The sequence below is a fragment of the Coregonus lavaretus genome (genome assembly GCF_964263955.1).
Source record: "Coregonus lavaretus genome assembly, chromosome: 18".
In the NCBI taxonomy this organism is placed as follows: Eukaryota; Metazoa; Chordata; class Actinopteri; order Salmoniformes; family Salmonidae; genus Coregonus; species Coregonus lavaretus.
In genome coordinates this window covers 38,321,408-38,341,885 of record NC_140005.1, presented here as the reverse complement: position 1 = coordinate 38,341,885, position 20,478 = coordinate 38,321,408, and the positions used below count along the sequence as shown (strand labels likewise).

General features: G+C 41.8%; 1 protein-coding gene across 1 annotated transcript; it reads left to right on the top strand.

The window, feature by feature from the left end:
- The first annotated feature begins 2,701 nt into the window (after window positions 1-2,701).
- On the top strand, window positions 2,702-4,327 carry LOC311145951 (alpha-2-macroglobulin receptor-associated protein-like). Its single transcript, XM_084182354.1, has one exon. It carries the CDS (start codon window positions 2,795-2,797, stop codon window positions 3,836-3,838), a length of 1,044 nt encoding a protein of 347 aa, XP_084038480.1. The 5' UTR covers window positions 2,702-2,794; the 3' UTR covers window positions 3,839-4,327.
- Window positions 4,328-20,478: the final 16,151 nt, after the last annotated feature.

Sequence of the window (20,478 nt, the reverse complement as noted above, 5' to 3'; positions counted from 1 at the left end):
AAACAAGAAATAAGACAAAGAAACAGAAAACTTGAGCGTGCATAACTATTCACCCCCCCAAAGTCAATACTTTGTAGAGCCACTTTTTTTTTTTTTTTTTTTACATATACATACACATACAGTGGGGCAAAAAAGTATTTAGTCAGCCACCAATTGTGCAAGTTCTCCCACTTAAAAAGATGAGAGAGGCCTGTAATTTTCATCATAGGTACACATCAACTATGACAGACAAATTGAGGGAAAAAAATCCAGAATATCACATTGTAGGATTCTTTATGAATTTATTTGCAAATTATGGTGGAAAATAAGTATTTGGTCACCGACAAACAAGCAAGATTTCTGGCTCTCAAAGACCTGTAACTTCTTCTTTAAGAGGCTCCTCTGTCCTCCACTCGTTACCTGTATTAATGGCACCTGTTTGAACTTGTTATCAGTATAAAAGACACCTGTCCACAACCTCAAACAGTCACACTCCAAACTCCACTATGGCCAAGACCAAAGAGCTGTCAAAGGACACCAGAAACAAAATGGTAGACCTGCACCAGGCTGGGAAGACTGAATCTGCAATAGGTAAGCAGCTTGGTTTGAAGAAATCAACTGTGGGAGCAATTATTAGGAAATGGAAGACATACAAGACCACTGATAATCTCCCACGATCTGGGGCTCCACGCAAGATCTCACCCCGTGGGGTCAAAATGATCACAAGAACGGTGAGCAAAAATCCCGAACCACACAGGGGGACCTAGTGAATGACCTGCAGAGAGCTGGGACCAAAGTAACAAAGCCTACCATTAGTAACACACTACGCCGCCAGGGACTAAAATCCTGCAGTGCCAGACGTGTCCCCCTGCTTAAGCCAGTACATGTCCAGGCCTGTCTGAAGTTTGCTCGAGTGCATTTGGATGATCCAGAAGAGGTTTGGGAGAATGTCATATGAAACCAAAATAGAACTTTTTGGTAAAAACTCAACTCGTCGTGTTTGGAGGACAAAGAATGCTGAGTTGCATCCAAAGAACACCATACCTACTGTGAAGCATTGGGGTGGAAACATCATGCTTTGGGGCTGTTTTTCTGCAAATGGACCAGGACGACTGATCCGTGTAAAGGAAAGAATGAATGGGACCATGTATCGTGAGATTTTGAGTGAAAACCTCCTTCCATCAGCAAGGGCATTGAAGATGAAACGTGGCTGGGTCTTTCAGCATGACAATGATCCCAAACACACCGCCCGGGCAACGAAGGAGTGGCTTCGTAAGAAGCATTTCAAGGTCCTGGAGTGGCCTAGCCAGTCTCCAGATCTCAACCCCATAGAAAATCTTTGGAGGGAGTTGAAAGTCCGTGTTGCCCAGCGACAGCCCCAAAACATCACTGGTCTAGAGGAGATCTGCATGGAGGAATGGGCCAAAATACCAGCAATAGTGTGTGAAAACCTTGTGAAGACTTACAGAAAACATTTGACCTGTGTCATTGCCAACAAAGGGTATATAACAAAGTATTGAGAAACTTTTGTCATTGACCAAATACTTATTTTCCACCATAATTTGCAAATAAATTCATAAAAAATCCTACAATGTGATTTTCTCGAAAATTTTTTCTCATTTTGTCTGTCATAGTTGACGTGTACCTATGATGAAAATTACAGGCCTCTCTCATCTTTTTAAGTGGGAGAACTTGCACAATTGGTGGCTGACTAAATACTTATTTTCCCCACTGTATATACACATACACATACATACATACATACATACATACATACATACATACATACATACATACATACATACATACATACATACACACATATCCTTTTTTAAATTATATTTCCCTTCATTACTTTCCAACCCCACCACCCCTTCCCCAGTTGGAGTAAACTAGTGAATAACAACGCTTAGGCCTCTACTTCCAGCCCATACATACTATATACATTTTATGGACACAGTCAAATTCTACAATAATTATATTTTGTTTGTTTTTACTCCTGAACTTCCTCCGATCATTTTCATGATGTCCATCTGGTTTGCTTCTATATGCCATATTTTTCTAACTGCTCTTTCACAAAAGCTCTCAACCTATAACCTATATACTTATTATGGACACAGTATGCTTTACATTAGTTATCTTGTTGTTATTAGTTGTTGTTATTAGTCCCATCCTTCAGCTCCATTCAACACCTCCCATCTATCTCTTAACACCATCCATATTGGATTTCTATTTGCCATATATTTTTCAACTGTACTGTGATGTTTTACAAAAGTTCTGAACCTTTCTATTCTCATTGTTTCTACAGATCGTAAATTGAAATAAAATAAAAAAAATTGCTAAAAGTATTATTATATTATTGATCGATTGACTATGACTTTTCAGATCACCCAGTAGTGCTATCTGCAGGGTTAGCTCCAGGTAAATATTGCAATCCTTTAGCCATTCCTGGACCTGTGTCCTGTATTTAGCGCCATCTATCATTCCTGACCAGTTTCCCAGTCCCTGCCGACGAAAAACATCCTCACAGCATGATGCTGCCACCACCATGCTTCACTGTGGGGATGATGTTCGGGGAGATGAGAGGTGTTGGGTTTGCGCCAGACATAGTGTTTTCCTTGATGGCCAAAAAGCTCAATTTTAGTCTCATCTGACCAGAGTACCTTCTTCCATATGTTTGGGGAGTCTCTCACATGGCTTTTGGCGAACACTAAACACATGACTTAAGGCTAGAAAGACAGACAAACGAACGGTAGCTCTGAAATTGCGTTTCATTAAAGATTTTATCCATATATTTTTCTGTACGGTGCCAAAAATGAAGTTAGGTTGTTTGTTCGCGGTGTTGTGCCTCGCCGTCGGGGCGATGGCAGGAAAGTATTCTCGAGAAATGAACGACCAGAAACCGTCTATGGACGGCAAGAGCACGGTGGAATTTAGGATAGCTAAACTCAACCAGGTGTGGGAGAAAGCAATCAGGATGCAGTTACCCCCAGTACGTCAAGCAGAGCTCCACAGTGACCTGAAGATCCAGGAGAAAGATGAACTACAGTGGAAGAAGATTAAAGCAGAAGGGATGGATGAGAATGGAGAGAGAGAGGCCAAGCTACGACGTGGCTTCAACGTGATCCTGGCTAAGTATGGGATGGATGGGAAGAAGGACACCAGACCTCTAGAATCTAACAACCTGAAGGACCATGACAGCAGAGGAGGAGACATGTTCGATGACCCTAGACTGGACAAACTGTGGAATAAGGCTAAGATTTCTGGTAAGTTCTCCGAGGAGGAGATGCAGAGTCTGAAGAGAGAGTTCCAACACCACAAGGACAAGATCAGCGAGTATAACATCGTCATGGATACCGTCAGCCGCACAGAGGAGATCCATAAGAATGTGATCTCTCCATTAGAAGGGGAAGTTAAAGAACACGTCCTGCATCAGAAACACACAGACCTGAAGGACAAGATGAGGGATCTGAACCAGGGCTTCGAACGCCTGAGGAAACTCAGCCACGAGGGCTTCAGTGAGGACAGTGAGTTTAAAGAGCCCAGGGTGATAGAGCTGTGGGAGATGGCACAGAGAGCCAACCTGACTGAAGATGAACTGGACTCTCTCAAGGAGGAGCTGAAGCACTTTGAGACCAAGGTAGAGAAGCACAGCCACTACCAGGAGCAGTTGGAGTTATCCCACCAGAAGCTGAGACATGTAGAAGCTCTAGGAGACAACGACCACATCCTGAGAAACCAGGAGAGATACAATGACCTGGCAGAGAAGACCAGAGAGATGGGATACAAGATGAAGAAGCACATGCAGGATTTAAACAGCAAGATCTCCCGTCACGGACTCAACCGCAACGAACTGTAACGGATTCCTCAGATGGGACTCTGGGTGACAACAAGAAGGCTGTGTGTTTTCAACATTAGTGGCTGTTTTCCTCCAAAACAAGACATTTTAAAGTCTGCTTCATGTTTTCTTGCCACCGTGCTTCAGAGTGGCGATGCTGGTATCATGACAACGCTACAATCAACTGCTAATCTGCCATTATGGAGTATTGTGCGTAGGCCAGTGACAAATCTCAATTTAAATTGAATCTGTTTTAAATTAAGGCTGTAACAAAGCACTGTGTAAACCCAATCAGAATGTACTCGGATGAAAAGTTACTGAAAGAATGGGGCGGCAGGGAGCTTAGTGGTTAAGAGCGTTGTGCCAGTAACCGAAAGGTCGCTGGTTCTAATCCCCGAGCCGACTAGGTGAAAAATCTGTCGATGTGCCCTTGAGCAAGGCAACCCCTAATTGCTCCTGTAAGTCGCTCTGGATAAGAGCGTCTGCTAAATGACTAAAAATGTAAAAATGTAAATGTTTACTTATTTTTTTCTTTAAGCAATGGCTTTTTTCTGGCCACTCTTCCGTAAAGCCCAGCTCTGTGGAGTGTACGGCTTAAAGTGGTCCTATGGACAGATACTCCAATCTCCTCTGTGGAGCTTTGCAGCTCCTTCAGGGTTGTCTTTGGTCTCTTTGTTGCCTCTCTGATTAATGCCCTCCTTGCCTGGTCCGTGAGTTTTGGTGGGCGGCCCACTCTTGGCAGGTTTGTTGTGGTGCCATATTCTTTCAATTTTTTTATAATGGATTCAATGGTGCTCCGTGGGATGTTCAAAGTTTTGGATTTTTTTTTTTATAACCCAACCCTGATCTGTACTTCTCCACAACTTTGTCTCTGACCTGTTTGGAGAGCTCCTTGGTTTTCATGGTGCCACTTGCTTGGTGGAGCCCCTTGCTTAGTGGTGTTGCAGACTCTGGGGCCTTTCAGAACAGGTGTATATATACTGAGATCATGTGACAGATCATGTGACACTTAGATTGCACACAAGTGGACTTCATTTAACTAATTATGTGACTTTTGAAGGTAATTGGTTGCACCAGATCTTATTTAGGGGTTCATAGCAAATGGGGTGAATACATATGCACGCACCTCTTTTCCGTTATTTTGTGTATGACCATTACATTGTTCAGTGTGTGTGTGTGTATATATATATATATATATATATAATTTATTTATTAAATGTTATTTTATTAGTATTTTTCTTTTAACCCTCTCCGTCTTTAAACTTACTCTTGAAAGTTGAAATAGTAGAATGCACAAGGTGCAAATTTCGAAATTGCATCATCAGTTCCTCTTGCCATGTTAGTCATTGTATACCTTGGAGAGCTTTTTATAACTTGTCAGAAATGTCCACTACTGGCCCATGTCAGCTATAGTTTTTTATTTAGGTTTTTTAGCCAATAGATAGTGTTGTCATTTTTTTGTCACTTAAATATCACATGAATACACATTAGACATGGCAAAATGTATAGAATTGCAAGAAAATGTGCTTTAAAACTGCACATTTTTCTTTCCACCCCATGACAAAATGTGTAAAATTGCAGGAAATAAGCTTTAAACCTGATAATTTCTCTCCACCGAAAAGAGGAGTGTGAACAGTTTGTGTCATGAACAGTGCTTGTGCCCATAGAAATAGATGTGGTGCGCGCACGTGGGATGTTCCCCAATGCCTGAAGGGTGAAAAGGTTTGGGAACCCCTGAACTAAATAGACCGCATGTACAGTAATTAGAGTGTGAATCCAATTGGTGCAATATCAGCTGATGCAATCACAATGGGTAAATGAAGGTTGGGTTTTGATTTGACAATGTCAATTTGCCCACTAACATAGGGTGAACAGCTGCGGTGATTGCTCTTTATCCAATAGCATAGACAGTGAGACAGACCTGCCCAGCAGCCCTGACTTTGTTTACATGAGACAACACGTCGCACATTTTTTTACTTGATAAATGCTGCACCAAACACCTTAGTTAGATGTAAAATTGCACAACTAAAACACCCTTGAGTTATCTTAGATTCATACTGGGTATCTTGAGGAAGTGAAATAGTCTTCCGCGTCTACTGTGTCTCATGGGTGACAAACATAATTTAACAAAATTCGGAATTGGTCAGGAAACACACCTCCAAGACCGAAATCTCGTTTTCCTAATGAGCAACAGAAAAACACACTTGCCAATCGGCGTGTTCAATGGCTCTTTTAAAGGAAAAAATTCAACATATTTTGTCTATGTTGAAATTTGGTTACCATGATGACATAATCCTGTGGTTGAAATTTCACCCTCAAAACAACAGTTTACGTTGATGACTTTTTTCAAATCCAGTGTATTTTCCCTGTAGATTCCACAACACAATACATTGACAAATTACATTGAAACAACGTTGATTCAACCAGTTTGTGCCCAGTGGGTAGCCTATATGAGGACAGACAGAAGAGGCCTATCTGTAAGGCAGCATGCAGCTGTTGTGATTGGGTTGTTTGTTATCTCTCTGCCTGTTCTCCTATCTCCTCTGACCGTACACGACCTCTCTCCTTACAAAACAACCCTAAACACATACACACACACGCACGTACTGAAACATGCACACACACACACACACACACACACACACAACCTCCCTCCTTAGAAAATAACCTTAAAGCTTCTCCAAACACCAGATTGGCCTAGCAGATGTTGCTCACTTAATGTGACATTATTCAATATAACAATTTATGATGTAAGAGAATCACAAAAGCTTCCCTTCCGGCTGGTAATTCTGCGTCCATCGACCTGTTAATTACTCACTAATTTGCATAATAACCTGTGTGTGTGTGTGTGTGTGTGTGTGCGCACTGTGGATCCACAGCCCCCCTACTGTAGACAATCTCTGGGGACCAGATCATTGGCTACCTCCTTTTCCACCTTACTGTAGGTGTGACAGCAGGGCTAAGCCAAGAGCCACACACACACACCGCTACGGTATGTTATGGCCCAGAAACACGTTGCAGATGTAAGGTGATAGCTGGCTGTGAGGCGTGTTTGTCCTTAGCAGTGTAGGCACAGCAGCTCTGCTCTGGCATCGCAGGTTGGCCTTTATTGGGATGACTCATGCACTGGAGTAGAGATAGGTCTTCACAGGTCCAAAAAGTTGGACGCGTTCCAAAATGGACCTGGGGCTTTCCCACCTGGACCGAATATGAATACTTTTTTTAAATATAGAGACCTGTTCCGAACGGATTCGAAGACAACTAGACCCGTTCCGTATAGACTTTGTCGGATCCAGACCCTGTCCGATCTGAGTGAGGGAAGCAGCAGAAAGGTCATTTTTTAAGCTACTTTATTAACCAGAGCTGATAAGGCGCGAGAGGAGGGAGAGGAGCCGCTCTAGATGCGGGGGAGGGGCCGCACTGTGAGCGAGAGACACGGGGAGCAGGGAGGACTGAGGGAGAGACGAGAGACAGCAACCAACCAAGCAGACTCGCGCTATAGTAGACTAATAGCTGCCGTTACTAGGTTATTTATCATCAAATATGATTACGTAGAACCTGTCTTGACTGCATCAAACCGGGAGAAGCTAGTTAAGCTAGCTAAAGTTATCTAGCTAGGCTAATTGAAGCTGCAGTGCATGCGCTTTCTCATCTTACAGTTACAAATAACAACTCAATTCAGAATATTAAGTAGCAGCCTACCTGTTGGCTCTTGGTCGTTGTAGCCTAGCCTTCTCCTTTAACTTTTAATTCCGTCATTTTAATTCCATTTTCCATTGATTGGATATCTCCTAACTCTGTGACTGTAGTCTATTGCCGTTTTGCTGATTTATGATTAGCCAACAACAAGCTACGTCTCTCTCTCTCTCTCTCTCTCTCTCTCTCTCTCTCTCTCTCTTTCTCTCACACACACAGCAGTCCGATCAGTCAGTACGGGCCCTTCCGGACAAGTCAGTTAAAGTTACGCATACCAGAGGCCCATGACAATCATATCAGATCCGACCCAGACCTGTAACATTATTTACAATTCTGCTCGGGTCCCGGATCGGGTCTCGGGTATTCGGGTACAGGTGAATCCGTGAAGACCTCTACACTGGAGTCAGCTCTGCAGGGTATTAACTAGGTGCCACAGCCACAAAGTAATACAATCTCATTTTAAACCTAACCTTACCCTAACCTTAACCACACTGCTAACCTTATGCTAACCCTAACATTAACTTAAGACCAAAAAACACATTTTTGTTAGCTTAAATGTTTACGATAAATAAGACCATTTTGACTTTGCCACTGGCCCATCTAGTGGAAATGGCTCAGCTCTGCCTCCAGGACAAGATTCATCTCAATAAACGTCAACCTCCTCTAGCATCCAGGCTCCTGTTTCAGTGCTGCTTCAGTGGCTCCGCTGCCTATGATGTAAGTAGAGCCTTACCTCCGTCTCTTTCTTTCACCACTAGCACAAAGCCCGCTGGCCAACACTGGTCATGTGTCAGTCCATGGGCTTTTAACAGGAAGCGGAGATGACTTTTCTCTCTAGTGAAGCAGGAGTAGCCAGCAGTGAGGCTGGTATAGATACTATACATGTCTTTAGCAGCTTTATTCTCCATGTTTCTGAGTGGGATGGTTGGAAGATGGAGCAAGACTTAGACAGGCTGAGGTGAAAGTCTCTTGGATGGCCTGAGCTGGTCACTGATGATCCTGGGCTGGTCCCTGACCGCTAACCTCTAACTTCCCCTTCTGCGGAGCTGAGCTGCTATAGGAGGAATACAGCCATCCGGATCAGCCTCAGCCCTGGCCTCAAACACACACGCACGTGCACACACACAGACAAACACAAACAGCACCAATCTTGGCTGGCTTGGCTCACTTACAGTACTGCGGTGGCAGGCACTATTGATGACACCTCGGTTTCCCACTCGTCCTAGTTTAGTGGTTTAGAGTTAAGCCCTGGAGGCATAGCGCTGCATTAGTTCACTAAGAGAAGAGAATACTGTGTGTGTGTGTGTGTGTGTGTGTGTGTGTGTGTGTGTGTGTGTTACTGCCTTTAATAACAACACAGCACAGTCATCCTCCATTATCATGAATAACACAACATCCATTTGGATTCTCAAATTTCACTTATCTGTAGGAAATGGCAGTGTTCAACCAACCTTGAGGTGCAGCCAAAATGCAAGATTCCCCCCAATGCAAATATCCCTTTTCACTTGGAAAATAGACATTCAAATCAGAGATGGGGAGAGGTGGGGTTGGGAAGGAGTATAGGTCAAGTGTTTTACCGTGGTGTGTGTTACCTAGCTTGAGAACAGAATAACAGATCAATGAACAGAACAGAGCTCATGGCTGGGCCCTGGGAGGGTGTGGACATTGGAGGACTAGAGACTAGAGACTGACAGATGTTACACCACTGCTGTTATAGAATATCCCTGAGAGACAGGTACTTACTAGAATCATCTAAGGACAATGTAGCCTAGTTTCTTACTATGCATATGGTCGTTATCTACCCATTCAGTATTTTTTCAGAGAGAGAGAGAGAGATTAGGGTTGTTACCTAACCCTTATAGCATCCCTTCACTCTGGAGAGGAGAAAGAGAGTGAGAAAGAAAGAGAGAAAGAATGAGAGTAAAGCTAACTTTGATTAGGGTGCCAAAAGACTTCTCTTTCCTTCTCGTTCTCCAGCTGTTGAATATTGATAAAGGCTAATATTTATAAAAGATGCAGTTCCTGGTCACTTCTCTTCTTTTTGACTGATGAGACTGAACTGGGGCTCAGTGCTGTACTGGTATGATATGGCACCGGCTCAATTATTAATTGGCTGAGAGCGGCAGAACAAATGGAATTAGACGCCACCATTGGCTTAGAGATGCAGAGCAAACTGAATCCAACGCAGCCATTGGCTGAGCTGTAGACAAAACTATTTTCAGACTAAGAGAGGGAGAATAAACACATTTAAGTAATTAAAGGACACTGTTATCCAGAGCAACTAGGGTTAAGTGCCTTTCTTAACAGCACATCGGCAGATGTTTTACTTAGTCGGCTCGGGAATTCAAACCAGCAACCTTTATCATCACATTATCGTTCAGGTGTAACGTTTCATTTGATCACCTTGTTGTTGCTCATCCATCTGTCTAGTGCCTGTAGCGCCAAACACTCCATAGGATAGGTTACATTACAACATATGTACTGTATGTTCTATCTCCCATCTGTTTGCCTTAGAGCTGTCCCCGACAAAAAAAATATTGGTCGACCAAGAGTCGTCTGTTCTTTCGACCAATTGATTGGTCGAAATTTTAAAACGTGTATTTTTCAATATATAGACACATCCTATGTGTTTTAGTCAAATCAACTATATGCACTGAGCTTGTCTGATGCTTTAAGCACACTGTTTGATGAAGTAATTAAGACACACAACTGACTAGAGGGAGTACGACCGCAATTTATTTGATTGTGCTGCCTTGCTCAGACTTACTGCAATGTTTTCTTTAAAGACAGTGAGTGACTGTGTGAATAGCACTTGTCACTCTCTCCTCCCTGCTGCAGCAACCACCACAGAGCATCAGTGTGTATAGTGCTGTCCGTGTTGCTGAAGCTGCAACATAATTACAGCCATTTCTGACTGAAAAGTTCTGTTACCGAAATCCCTAATTTGTTTAGGAAAAACATTCCCTATTCCCTCAACCTTTGCTCTCTGTACGTGACGCATGTATGCTTAGCATGCACGTGACCAATAGGGCCTGACCTATAGCATATCATAATCACATCAATAAATTGGTTATAACAAACTCTGAACACCATAACACATTTGACAGCAATATTGATGCAGAGGACGTGACAAAGAAACTCGAAACGGGGGAATGTTTACTGGTTGAGCAGGAGGTAAAGGGGAAGTCAGATGTGTGAAATATATTTGACTAGTTGTGGAAAATACTTGAGATCAAGAAAAAGAAGGTAAGGCGCAAGCGCTGCGTGAATATTATGTGTGCTAAACAGGTGTTGTTAGATTACAATATAATTTTTCTGACCGTTTGGAACAATGTAAACAACACTAAATAAGTTATAAGCGTACCAGAGAGTGAGTTTTAATGTTTTTTGTTTTGTTAAGCCATTATTACAGACTCAAAATAGTAGCATTCATTTGTGAATAAAATTTCCAAAATGGAACGGTTTATTTATTGTTTAAGCTAATTATTCAACGCTCGCTTTATTTTAGTTTAAAACTAAAATGCTTGATTGCATTTCACATCATGAATGACTCGTATGCTGTGTGATGACATTAACAAATAAATGATTGATTGATACAGTAGCCTATATAAGTATTGAAATATAGGCCTAAGTAAGTTACGGTATTAAGACTAAACAGGATGCGCTCTTAGGCCTACAGCTCGATGGTAGTTACAGTGGTGTGAAAAACTGTTTGCCCCCTTCCTAATTTGTTATTTGTTTGCATGTTTGTCACACTTAAATGTTTCAGATCATCAAACAAATTTAAATATTAGTCAAAGATAACACAAGTAAACACAAAATGCAGTTTTGAAATGAAGGTTGTTATTATTAAGGGAAAACAAAATCCAAACCTACATGGCCCTGTGTGAAAAAGTGTTTGCCCCCCCTGTTATAACACAACTCAACTGTGGTTTATCACACCTGAGTTCAATTCCTCTAGCCACACCCAGGCCTGATTACTGCCACAACTGTTCTCAATCAAGGAATCACTTAAATAGGACCTGCCTGACAAAGTGAAGTAGACCAAAAGATCCTCAAAAGCTAGACATCATGCCGAGATCCAAATAAATTCAGGAACAAATTAGAAATATAAAGCCATTTCTAAAGCTTTGGGACTCCAGCGAACCACAGTGAGAGCAATTATCCACAAATGGCGAAAACATGGAACAGTGGTGAACCTTCCCAGGAGTGGCCGGCCGACCAAAATTACCCCAAGAGCGCAGCGACGACTCATCCAAGAGGTCACAAAAGAACCCACAACAACATCCAAAGAGCTGCAGGCCTCACTTGCCTCAGTTAAGGTCAGTGTTCATGACTCCACCATAAGAAAGAGACTGGGCAAAAATGGCCTGCATGGCAGACAAAAACCACTGCTAAGCAAAAATAACATTAAGGCTTGTCTCATTTTTGCCAGAAAACATCTTGATGATCCCCAAGACCTTTGGGAAAATACTCTGTGGACTGACGAGACAAAAGTTGAACTTTTTGTAAGGTGTGTGTCCCATTACATCTGGCGTAAAAGTAACACTGCATTTCAGAAAAAGAACATCATACCAACAGTAAAATATGGTGGTGATGGTCTGGGCCTGTTTTGCTGCGTCAGGACCTGGAAGACTTGCTGTGATAAATGGAACCATGAATTCTGCTGTCTACCAAAAAATCCTGAAGGAGAATGTCTGGCCATCTGTTCGTGACCTCAAGCTGAAGCGAACTTGGGTTCTGCAGCAGGACAATGATCCAAAACACACCATCAAGTCCACCTCTGAATGGCTGAAGAAAAACAAAATGAAGACTTTGGAGTGGCCTAGTCAAAGTCCTGACCTGAATCCTATTGAGATGCTGTGGCATGACCTTAAAAAGGCAGTTCATGCTCGAAAACCCTCCAATGTGGCTGAATTACAACAATTATTCAAAGATGAGTGGGCCAAAATTCCTCCACAGTGCTGTAAAAGACTCATTGCAAGTTATCGCAAACGCTTGATTGCAGTTGTTGCTGCTAAGGGTGGCCCAACCAGTTATTAGGTTGTAGGGGGCAATCACTTTTTCACACAGGGCCATGTGGGTTTGGATTTTGTTTTCCCTTAATAATAACAACCTTCATTTCAAAACTGCATTTTGTGTTTACTTGTGTTATCTAATATTTAAATTTGTTTGATGATCTGAAACATTTAAGTGTGACAAACATGCAAACAAATAAGAAATCAGGAAGGGGGCAAACACTTTTTCACAGCACTGTATACAAGGCTGCTATACTAAGCCTACTAATGATAATGACATGACTTATTATTATAGTGATGATCATAATAATAGTAATAATAACATTACGAAGGAGATCAAGGAAAAAGGAGGGTTATTATTGTTATTATTATTATACTTTTTAAAAATTCGGACAATTTGGAACAGCGTTAACAACACTAAATCAATTATAAATAATACCAGAGTGGCTGGTCTATCCCCCTCCCAAAAATTACAGCATAGAAAATATTAAAAACAGCCTAATCTGTGAAATTGTTGCATGAGGCTTGGTGCTCACGGAATCAGTAGGCTATCAACCAAACACTCAAACAGGCAACAGAAGCAGGATCTGTCTTATTTCTGTAGATATAGGCACATTTAACAGTTAGGCTATTGATTATAGACTTAATTAATTTGGGGTTTCCTCTCTCCTCACTTTTCTTAGACAATAAGGCAAGGGCTGTTTTCTCGTCTCCTAACTCTGCTGCTGCCTCCACCGCATTGTTAAACACCAATCTTTTATTTTTATTTTTATTTTTTTTAGTCATTTAGCTGACGCTCTTATCCAGAACGACTTACATGAGCAATTAGGGTTAAGTGCCTTGCTCAAGGGCACATCGACAGATTTTTCACCTAGTCGGCTCGGGGATTAGAACCAGCGACCTTTCGGTTACTGGCACAACGCTCTTAACCACTAAGCTACCTGCCGCCCAATATGCTGGTTAACTTTGCTATTATGCACATAGCAACATGGTCTACGAAAAGGCACCAATTCAACAGCGCGCTGATGTGTTTCAGAATCGCGGACAACGACCAATATCCAACGCGGGAGAAAGCGCAGTTGTTATAAAATAATATAATTTGTATTTGTGTTGCACCATTGTTCTTACATAATATAACCATATACAATTTCAGTAGCACATGTCTTAGACTGATGGACTGTGCCATCCAACGGCTTCCACAATGGATTAGTCCACTCAGACAGGCGTGAATCAGACAGGTGTCTTGTACACCATGATATTATTTTATGTTATTTGCTACTGCTCGACTAAAGACATCTCGGTCGATCAACAGCCTATCGACCAAACAATCGACCAGTCGACTAAATGGGGTCAGCCCTAGTTTTCCTTTATAGATACCCTGAGAGATTGATCCAATCTGTCACAGATACAGAACATACTGTTATTTGCACTGTGCTGTACATACTAGCATCTTAAAATACATAAAGCCTACAAATGAAAACGTTAGAAAATATACTGATGAAAATTCTGGTTCTTTCAATCACATTCATCTCTCTACTCAGCCTATCTGCCTTCCTTTCTATCTGTCTTGACTTGAGCTATTGCTAGTGAAGTGCAACATTGTATCAAATCAATCAACTGGCTCAGGATTGAAGCTGTCTCTAGGGAACTTGCAACATTGTATCAACTAGCCTATTCTGGGCCCTCAGAGTTTCCCAAACCAGTGAACTCGGGACAGACAGCTGTTTTTGCACAAGGGAAAGGTATTTTAAGACGCTTCCACTGGATATATGGGATCATCAGATGATGATATTTTGCTCTTTCACACCGAGGCTTGGTGATTATCGAGGGGGAGATTGTTGGAAAGATTTTTCAAATAGGCCTACTGTGAGGAACTATTAGGCTATTATTTGCAATGGATGTTAAAAAAACAGACTTTGTTGACTTACTGTGTGAGGTGAATAAAAAATGACTGGGAAGCTCAGCTTATTACTGGTGGACGTGGTTACTAAGACAATCAGAAATCAAACATCCAAATGGGCTTTCCTACATTTACATGCAGCAGGCCAGTTACTTCTATGCTTGGCCAGGCGCGCGCGCTCCCTCAACTTTATCAGGACATAGAAACCAGACCCATGCTCATTGTTCACATGGAGCACTCCAAAACAAAGACAATAGATAAAATGGGCAACTAGTAAATTATGAAATAAACCAAAACGTATTTCTCACAAGTGTAGCAGGTTGTGAACTCTGCAAACAACGTTTCCACTCTAAGAATGGGAATGGTAAATTACTGTAGGCCTAATTAGTAATACAATGCATTAACATAAATTAATGTAATCAAATGACGGGGATTAACGGTACATTTACTACTGGTGACATATGTCAATGGGAATTGATCAAAATAAACAATCAAAGAACAAACAATTCACATGAAACAATGGATGTGGAAGAATTTGTGGGAGACAGCTGAGTGGATTCTGGAGAGCTGTGCGCATACATTCTAGAGAGAGACGCGGCTATTCTATCTTCGCCACACAACCTTCCCCTTCTTTTTGTCTTGACATTTTTATTATACACAAGACACATTATCTTCACACATATTTTAGATGCTTTTCACTGACAGCCGCAACTCAATAATCAGCTAGGCCTTTTGCCATGCACTGTGCTTATGAAAGACTTCCTCATATGCCATTTCTCTCCTGTTCTATTGGTTTTCATAAACTTTATTTCATTGTCCAGAAGCCAAATCCTAGTCATATTAGCAACCCATCCTCGTTGTGGCATCTTTAAATTCACTCTCTTTCTAACAGAGATTTTCATATCTGTCATATATACTGCTCGCATCAGGTGCCCTGTTTAGAATGGTGTTTTACCTTTTTCCCGCGAATTGCATTTTGTCAAATGTTTGAAAATTAAGTTTTATTGAATGCTTCATTACAGGAATTTTGTTAAGACGCATTACTATAATCTAAATGTTATTTCTGTCATTCTGAGCTCCGTGGGTGGATGCCCTAATGGGTTATGCACCCAATGCATATGGGACTGGTACATTTCTCAAATGGCCGGTAAATTAAAATCTTCCCGTTACGTTGTCCGGTGCCACATTTTCCTAACGGAAACCCTGGTGTGTGTGTGAATGTGTGTGTGGCACCATACAGAGAAATCACAGTGATACTGCTAGATGGAAGCCTTAAGTATCTTAAGGCAGTTATTTAACAGCAAAACAAATATTGACTAATTAATGAGATGTTCTATTGATCCAATGCCATTTACAGAATCATATGGAGCACAATCAGCATTCAGGATTACAATTGTAGCTGTGATGGGATATATGCACAAGGCAGGTGGTTGAGCATTGATCATACAGGCCTAGCAGTGTTGGTGTGGATGAGAGAGAGAGCTAGAGAATGAATACGTTTTTTTTTTGTCAATACAGCTGTTATGTTGTTTCAGTTGATTTGACTTTTTGGTTATGAATTTCTAAGTTGAGGAAACACGTTGATCTTTGTTGAGTCAACTTAGGTACATAACTATAGACAATTAGTCAAGTTGAAGTCATCTTAACCCTTTACACTTGTGGGAATTGGGCTATATGGGTAGGGTTAAATTGAAATGTTTCTTACAGAATAAATATGAAATGCATATGCATAAGCATGGGACCCTCTTAGAAAAAATTGTTCAAAAAGGGTTCTTTGGCTGTCCCCATAGGAGAACCCTTTTTGGTTCCAGGTAGAACCCTTTTTGGTTTCTGGTAGAACCCTTTTGGGTTCCATGTAAAAACCTCTGTAAAAAGGGTTCTACCTGCAACCAAAAAGGGTTCTTTAAAGCGTTCTCCTATGGGGACAGCTGAAGAACCCTTTAAGTTTCTAGATAGCACTTGTGTAGCAATTGAAAGTGAACTGTTTGAAGATTATGGGGAAATTATTAGACCAAAGTTGAGGACACAACAGTTCACCTGACACAATACTTAATCCAAACATTACACTGTTGATTTTATGTGCCTTTTACATTTACTGTACTTTTCGCTGCATTTGTTGATAAAGAAATCTTAAAATACTCTTTGATACATTCAGTAACATAATACAAATATTCCTGGAAAATGTGGGATAGGTGCAAATTAAGTATAAAACATTAAATTAAAAAGACAAGGGTTGGAGTGAGAGGACGAACTGGTGTCTCCAAGTGGCCACACAACTCTCCAAAGTGTGCACAGTTCCTAAGTAATTTCAATGCACTTTTATGACTCAAAGAAGAGTCTTCCACTATAAGGCGCTTTTTTGAGCTCTCCTCGCTGTGCCGTCGAGGAGCTACAGTGGCTTGCGAAAGTATTCACCCCCTTGGCATTTTTTCTACTTTGTTGCCTTACAACCTGGAATTTAAATCGATTTTTTGTGGGGGGGGGGGGGGGGGGGGGGGGGGGGGGGGGTTGTATCATTTGATTTACACAACATGCCTACCACTTTGAAGATGCTAAATATTTTTTATTGTGAAACAAACAAGAAATAAGACACAAATAAACAGAAAACTTGAGCGTGCATAACTATTCACCCCCCCAAAGTCAATACTTGGTAGAGCCACCTTTTGCAGCAATTACAGCTGCAAGTCTCTTGGGGTATGTCTCTATAAGCTTGGCACATCTAGCAACTGGGATTTTTGCCCATTCTTCAAGGCAAAACTGCTCCAGCTCCTTCAAGTTGGATGGGTTCCGCTGGTGTACAGTAATCTTTATGTTTGGGAAGTCTCCCACATGCCTTTTGGCGAACACCAAACATGTTTTCTTATTTCTTTCTTTAAGCAATGGCTTTTTTCTGGCCACTCTTCCGTAAAGCCCAGCTCTGTGAGTGTACGGTTTAAAGTGGTCCTATGGACAGATACTCCAATCTCCTCTGTGGAGCTTTGCAGCTCCTTCAGGGTTATATTTGGTATCTTTGTTGCCTCTCTGATTAATACCCTCCTTGCCTGGTCCGTGAGTTTTGGTGGGCGGCCCTCTCTTGGCAGGTTTGTTGTGGTGCCATATTCTTTCCATTTTTTAATAATGGATTTAATGGTGCTCCGTGGGATGTTCAAAGTTTTGGATATTTTTTTATAACCCAACCCTGATCTGTACTTCTCCACAAGTTTGTCCTTGACCTGTTTGGAGAGCTCCTTGGTGTTCATGGTGCCGCTTGCTTGGTGGTACCCCTTGCTTAGTGGTGTTGCAGACTCTGTGGCCTTTCAGAACAGGTGTATATATACACTGAGATCATGTGACAGATCATGTGACACTTAGATTGCACACAGGTGGACTTTATTTAACTATTTATGTGACTTCTGAAGGTAATTGATTGCACCAGATCTTATTTAGGGGCTTCATAGCAAAAGGGGTGAATACATATGCACGCGCCAATTTTCCATAATTTATTTTTTAGAATATTTGGAAACAAGTAATTTTTTTCATTTCACTTCACCAATTTGGACTATTTTGTGTATGTCCATTACATGAAATCCAAATAAAAATATATTTAAATTACAGGTTGTAATGCAACAAAATAGGAAAAACGCCAAGGGGGATGAATACTTTTGCAAGGCACTGTAGAGAAAGCACACTTGTAGTTGTTTTCTTTGGAAGACAACCCTGCATCCCAGCCATCACACAATTACTGTTGTTGTTTACGCAAATCAAAAACGATCCATTATAAATCACAATCTGGGTCAGGTGAGCATTATTTGAAGCTTGTTCTATTGCCAACCATGACGCAATGTCATCTTGTAACTATACATCAAACATAGTGATCCTAAACATTGACACTGTATATGACATTAGTTTTATGATATGGAAATTGCTTGTATAAGATCAAAGCGGTATTTATTATAATCCTCATCATCTCATCTTTCAAAATACATTGAGTCCTCTTAATTTACAGCATTTCTCTCACTCAGACAACAAAACATTTGCAAACAGTTGCCCAATTAGCAGGAGGGATGGAGGCTACTTCTTGTCACGTGCGGTTCTCAAGTTCAGAACATCTGTGAGTCAAAACCCATACAGCACTGTGAAGAGCAGAGCCTGAGCTCTGATGTCGTTTATAGCATGTTACTGTACAGACACTGTGTTCCAATTTAGGCGCTTATCAGTGCCCAAATCTGCCATTTTCAACCCGTATACGGGTAAGAGTGTAAAGGGCTACCTTGACATTTTTTGTCAACACAACAGTTGTGTTGCTTCAGTAGATTTGACTTTATGGTAGTGAATTTCTAAGTTGAGTAAACACGTAGTTCTTAGCTGATTCAACTTGATTTCATAAGTTAAGACAATTTGAAAAGTTGTAGTTATCTAAACTGTTTTGTCAACTCAACCATTTTTTTATTTAACGAGTCATTTTGACTGAATCTCAATATATTTTTTTACAGTGCAGTCCTGTCTGTCTGACAGATAGACAATCAGAAGGAGAGAGAGAGAGGTGAATGCTGGCTGCTAGCTTCACTAGGCTCCCTCACTAGGCAGCAGCCCTCTCTCTCTGTCTGACAGGGGTTACAGTCCATTACGGATTACTAAGGAAAATATCCCTCTCTACCAGACAAACTCAATGCATTTTATGCACGCGCCGACAAAAACAAGACTGAGATGTGCATGAGGGCCCCCGCTGACCCAGGTGACTGGGTGATCTCACTCTCCGAGGCCGACGTGAGTAAGGTTTTTAATCAGGTCAACACGCATAAGGCCGCGGGCCAGACAGTATTCCAGGGCACATACTCAGAGAATGCGCAGATCAGCTGGCAGGCATATTAACGCCCATTATTTTTTATTTTTTTTATTTGTAGCCCCTTTTTCTCCCCAATTTCATGATATTACGATCTTGTCTCATCGCTGCAACTCCCCAACGGGCACTGGAAGAGGCGAAGGTGGAGTCATGCGTCCTCCGAAACAGGACCTGCCAAACCACGCTTCTTAACACCCGCTCACTTAACCCAGAAGCCAGCCGCACCAATGTGTCGGAGGAAACATTGTTCAACTGACGACCGAAGTCAGCCTGCAGGCGCACAGCCCGCCACAAGGAGTCGCTTTAGAGCGCCATGAGCCAAGTAAAGCCCCCCCGGCCAAACCCTCCCCTAACCCGGACGAGTGCGCCGCCCTATGGGATTGAACCCCAGGCTGTAGTGACGCCGCAACACTGTGATGCCGTGCCTTAGACCGCTGCGCCACTCGGGAGGCATTCATGGTCATTTTCAAACTCTCCTTGTCCCAGTCTGTAATTCCCACATGTCTCAAGCTGACCACCATCATGCCTGTTCCCAAAAACTCTAAGGCTACTTGCCACAATGACTACTGTGCTTTAGCACTCAAATCTGTAATCATGAAGTGTTTTGAAAGGCTGGTCATGGCACACAAACTCCATCATCCCAGATACCCTAGACCCATTGCAATTTGCGTACCGCCCCAACAGATCCGTAGACGACGCAATCTCAATTGCACACACACACTCACTCTATGCACACTCACACTGACACACCAACACACACACACACACACTTAATTTGCTCACACACATAACACACACATTCATACTGACTCTACACACACGCACAGACACTCACATACAATTGTGATATACGCTGCTGTGACTCTCTTTATCATATATCCTGATGCCTAGTCACCTTACCCCTATACATATCTAACCCTACCACTCCAGTATCCCTGCACATTGTAAATATGGTATTGGAACTGACCCTGGAACTGACCCTGTATATAGTTTACTGTACTTACTTTCTCGTGTTTCTTCTTATTTCTATTTCTCGTGTGTTTTTGTGCTACTTCACTTTTTTTTTCTTTTTTGTTACAGTACTACCGATGTTGATTACTGTATTGTTGGGGAAGAGCAAGCAAGAAACGCATTTCACTGTACTTATGCACTTGACAAAACAATTTGAAACTTGACAGACAAGCAGGCAGCACTAGGCATGTAGCTGAAGGTCAGTCTATTGATT

Excerpts from the sequence above, each read along its gene's own strand:
- LOC311145951 (XM_084182354.1), top strand. The coding sequence starts at position 2,795 with ATGAAGTTAGGTTGTTTGTTCGCGGTGTTGTGCCTCGCCGTCGGGGCG.